This window comes from Mucor mucedo (assembly GCF_025094135.1).
Source record: "Mucor mucedo strain NRRL 3635 chromosome Unknown EV154scaffold_408, whole genome shotgun sequence".
Classification (NCBI taxonomy): domain Eukaryota; kingdom Fungi; phylum Mucoromycota; class Mucoromycetes; order Mucorales; family Mucoraceae; genus Mucor; species Mucor mucedo.
In genome coordinates, this window is record NW_026252692.1 from 797 (window position 1) to 5,552 (window position 4,756).

The 4,756-nt window shown below is 35.3% G+C and overlaps 1 protein-coding gene across 1 annotated transcript; it reads right to left on the reverse strand.

Moving 5' to 3' along the window:
• Nucleotides 1-259: 259 nt before the first annotated feature.
• EV154DRAFT_572888 (uncharacterized protein) lies at nt 260-1,294 on the reverse strand (the record flags this gene model as incomplete). Its single annotated transcript, XM_051606367.1, has 6 exons — nt 260-412; nt 490-539; nt 607-679; nt 734-1,054; nt 1,108-1,158; nt 1,217-1,294. 6 exons carry the CDS (start codon nt 1,292-1,294, stop codon nt 260-262), a joined length of 726 nt encoding a protein of 241 aa, XP_051449827.1.
• Between the last annotated feature and the right edge of the window lie 3,462 nt (nt 1,295-4,756).

The following is a 4,756-nucleotide window of genomic DNA, read 5'->3' on the forward strand; positions in this document are numbered from 1 at the left end:
AACTTGTAAGAAAATAAAACTTGAAATAGTAATAAAGGAGACTAATATTTTTTTCATGCAGTTATCTGAAACATGATGTACATCACCTGCCTAATATGATTAAAGTCAAGCGTATTTTGCTTTAAGGTAATAAAAATTAATACCGCTATTCAATTAATTCATCAATGAAGGTGAGAGAGTATTTTTTAAGGTGTCGTTGATATAACATATTTTAACACGATACATATTTAGAAAAAGAAGAAAAAGAATGATTTATTAATCAAATGCCATCTCGGACGCCCCAACTTGGCAAGCGGCCAATTTGTTCAAAAGGAACAGACAATGATGGTACCTGTCTGATTCTACGAGGTAATGGTCTTCCAACATTTCTCTGCCCAGAAGGAGAATCCAACTCATCAAACATTTCGTTCAGCTATTGTATCATAACCCAAAGGTACGTTAGATCATTATGCTTTTTTTTTATTTAATACTAATTCTTTTTATTTTTACCTGATCGGATCTCCAACTGGGACGAAGGCTGGTGTAAGAAAGGGCTTGACCTTGATCAGTTGACTTGATCATCCTCATCCTCAGACATGTAGCCTTTTACAAGAAAAGCCCTGCAACTTTCTTTGGGATGAAACTTTTGAACAATGTCTGCCTCATACTTCAAAAAGTTGTCCTTTCTTCTTTTGAATTTCTGTAAAAAGGTAAAATTAGATTTACAATGATGTCAATTAAATATTGTACTTACGGCAGTCAGTCTTGCAGCTTGATTCTTCTTACGTGCAAGCTCTCCAAGTTCTTCTACACTGTGAGTGCGTCTCTTGCGGTCCGCAAACTTCAACCCCTCGAAGTTTCTTCTGATTCTCGTCTTGACAAGTTTTGTTTTCGTCAAGGTCATCTTGTGAAGAGGACGAGCAGGATTAAAGGCTTCTGCCTCCTTCAGTCTAAACCGCTCAAGGATGTACTGAAAAATAGGGAGATTAATCCCCTTCATCACAGTGGTTGTGAAATCCCAGCCGTGAAGGCCCTTTTCAGTAATGCAGTCTTGATAATACTGACGAATTAAGGCCTACACGTAACAAAATTAACGACCATTTTTTTTATCACGTTAGATTTACTTACACATTGTTCAGGGTCATTACCAGTTTTGGTGACATTACTTACAGCGGCAACCTGTAGGATTCTCCAAAGCATAAATTCGAGTTTTCAGCCCTGCAATTTCTTGGGCCACAGTATCCGCTCTTGGGCCTCTACGAGCAGAAAAAGAAGCAGTTGCAACGTAGAGAGATGAGTTTGTTGAGGGTTCCATTGATTTGTTTAAATAAAAAAAGGTAAAGGGTATTTTATTTTATTTTCGTTTTCTTTTAAATGAATAAATGGATATTGTGATCAGTGTATCACTGTCAAAAAAAAAAAAAAGTGATTTTTGACACTTGGGGTTGCCTTAATAAGCCAGATCATAACAATCTATAAACCCAATTTTTTTTTTTTATTCTCATTCTTATCTAGGAGGTTTTTTTTTTTCTTTTTTTTTTCCTTTTTCCTTTTTTTCTTAACACTTTTTTTCGCAATGGTTTGCAGTAACTAGTAAGTCTTTAACTCTTCCTTATTATTCTTGTAAGTAACATTGCTCAATTATAGCTTCTAATTACAAAGAACCACTCCACCACACAGGTCCATGTTATAAAAAGTAAGAAAACTCCTTGCCCTTTTTTTTTTCTTTTTTTTACTAATGCTTTCTTTTTTTGTTTGGTTTTTTACATTTGTAGCAATAAAACTCTAGTTATGGTATTCTAGAAGCTCCATTGCCAACTGGGTCACTCTCCAAAAGCATGCTGTCTGTCAATTAGGCCCTAATTAGAAGACTGCTGGTTATGCATGTACACGGTCAAGGAGTTACGGCTTGTTTCTTATTCCAAGGGTATGAAAAGAAATACGCGTTTCATTTTCTATTACGTGCTGATAATAACAACTCTGTAGTTTTTTTAGGTCTACATGTACACGTTGTATTTGGTTTCCTCATTTAGTTGTATAAAAGGTACGGTCTATTACCCATTGACAGCCAATGAGACCATTGCTAATTATTTGAATAGTCTCCTATTCCTTCAAGTCTCTTATCAAGAATTTGTATATCTCACAACGTCTCTTAGTGGTATGATACCCATTATTTTATGTTGTTCCGTTTGTTTATTTTTTTTTCGGGTAGATACTTCCATTGTGCTACGTCTAGTACCCCCATCTCTATCAAGTGCCAAGCCCTGTCTGTCTGCTGTTTCTATTAGCGTTTACTTTGGGTAGGGCATACACATCATGTTGTATCTTGCAATTACTTAACATGTCTATTTAGAATGACAAGCGACCCCATGTCCCATCTCTCTCTCTGTACCAAGCGCGCAATGGTTTTTTGTATGTGACACATTCGGCTTCTCCTTCTATTCATCTCGGGTAAGACATGCATATCACCCATAAGTGTACGTGTTATTAATTATTTGAGTCATAGATTACTGCTTTCTTTATAAACGTTCAAGTCCTTGCTGATGCTCATGCTATAGTATATATGGGTTGTCTTATAGTCTTTTGGGGTAATGTTTACAGGCCATGTTATATAAAGCAATGTATTTAAAAAAAATTAAACTATAGACCACGGCACCTCTCCACTTGCTAGTTGACTCCGGGTATCGCATCATAAAACGCCAAGGAAGACACGGTTTCTGGACTGTAAGTAAGACATGCATCATCGTCCGTAGTCAAGTTTACTGAATTCTTTTTCCCTTACCTTTTTAGATAGTGCCATGCCGTCTAAAATCTCTTTTCTTTCGTATACAGACTCCCTTCTTTTTATTCTGTTCTCGTTTCTCTATATAATGGATCGTGCTGTGATGCCTCAAATTCTATCAAATAAAATCACTTTTCTGACCATAAATCCAATATTTTTACCCTATCCAATTTGTATAGCCCTCCAATCGCAACAGTAGTAGTGATATGGATTTAGGCATATGAGCTATTTTTGAACCAATAATAAAAAACGAAATGTAAACAATCTGTAAAAATAAAGCCAATAACGTTCCATCATCTAAACTATATGACGAATATGAAACCAATGATACTATAGCATTACTATGAGCAATCAATAATTGACCCAGTAGTATACATCCATCTATAAAATGAAAACCAATAGATGGAGAATAAAACTCCTGAACTACACCATGATCAGTTAGATATTTTAACATGAGATCCACCATGATCAGGGTTTATTTATGCAAGGTTACATATAAATTTATGCCTGAGAAGCAACAAGCTCATCATAAAATTAAGCCCAAACAAGAGTGCATTTGTACCTTACCTTTGCAAAGATCAATGCAAATTTAACCCATAGAAGTAAATAGATCAGGGTTTTTCTAGGCCTAGATAGGGATAGTTTAAATATCTATCTAGAGACTAGATAGATACTATTGGGGTACGCATCTAGGGAAATGATCTGCATAAAAATTGTAAATATCTAGATGTGCACAAAATAAATATTTTAGATCTTTTGTCTAACCGGGCACAAGATAGACATAAAAATCAGGAAAAATAAGGCCTCCTTCGGGGGGAGTGAAGAATAAACAAATGTATAGAATAACAAGAAGGAGACTGTAAGACTAATTGTTAAAGAATACAGACAAAAAGATATAGATTTGCACTAGTAAGCTTTGAAATCTGCAAAGAAGTAAAGATAAATCACAAGTGTTTAAAAACAAGTAAAGTTTTTCAGAAAGAAAGAATTCGATGACGTTTATTATTATAAATCAGACAATCTTATATAGACGTTTTGACAGCTGTCAACTATGGTACAAAAATAACTAATACGAAAATGGAATAAAATAATAAAAGGGTACGGAAAAACTATGATGAGAACAATACAAAAATAGAGTAAATAAAATAAGGGTACGGGAAAACTATGATGGAAATAATATGAATAATAAGAAAAATAAAGAACTAAACAAAACAGGAAGGTAATAATAAAATAAGTGAGATACGAGAGAGAGCGACGAAATAACAATAAAATAATTGTAACTGAGAAAGAAGAGAATTTCACGAGTAACCGACTAAGATAATTAACAACCTGCCAATTTTAGAAAAGCAGCAAAAGACGCGAACTGAACCTTCGGAGAAAGAATACCAGAAAAACTTCTAGAACACCAAAAATAGTTTCACCGCAATATTATTTGTCGGGTCTTTATCACGTATTTTTAGAAACTCTTTTCTCACCGCCAAACTCAGTACCAACTAGATCTCCATTTCTCAGACAAGATTAACGCGCCATTCCACAAATGAGGGAACCAGAACCAAGAAACAAGAAGAATAACCAAAATAATATTACCAAGCCACTTTTAAAGTGAACGAAAGCGATATCATTACCAAACTGCGCACGCATCACTTTCCGCTATAGAATTTAACTACTAAATTTGAAACTCAGCCCAAAAAGGAAATTTTCTAGAACAATCCATCCATCTACTAAAAGTACATCGTTAGATTCAACAATACATCTGGAGTATACATCTGAAAACCCCAAAGTCGTATTACCTTTACATCTGAAGATATCCAATTTCCAAGTTTTTCGACATCTTGGACATTCGCTACATTTTAAGATGAACAACAATGTTGAAGCCCTCCTGCAGGACCTCAGCTCCGCCATCTCGAATTTAAACTCAAAATTCGACGCCACCTCAGCCCGGTATGAAACCGTGATCCAGGAACTCCGGTCCGAAAACCAACGCCTCAGCGCTGA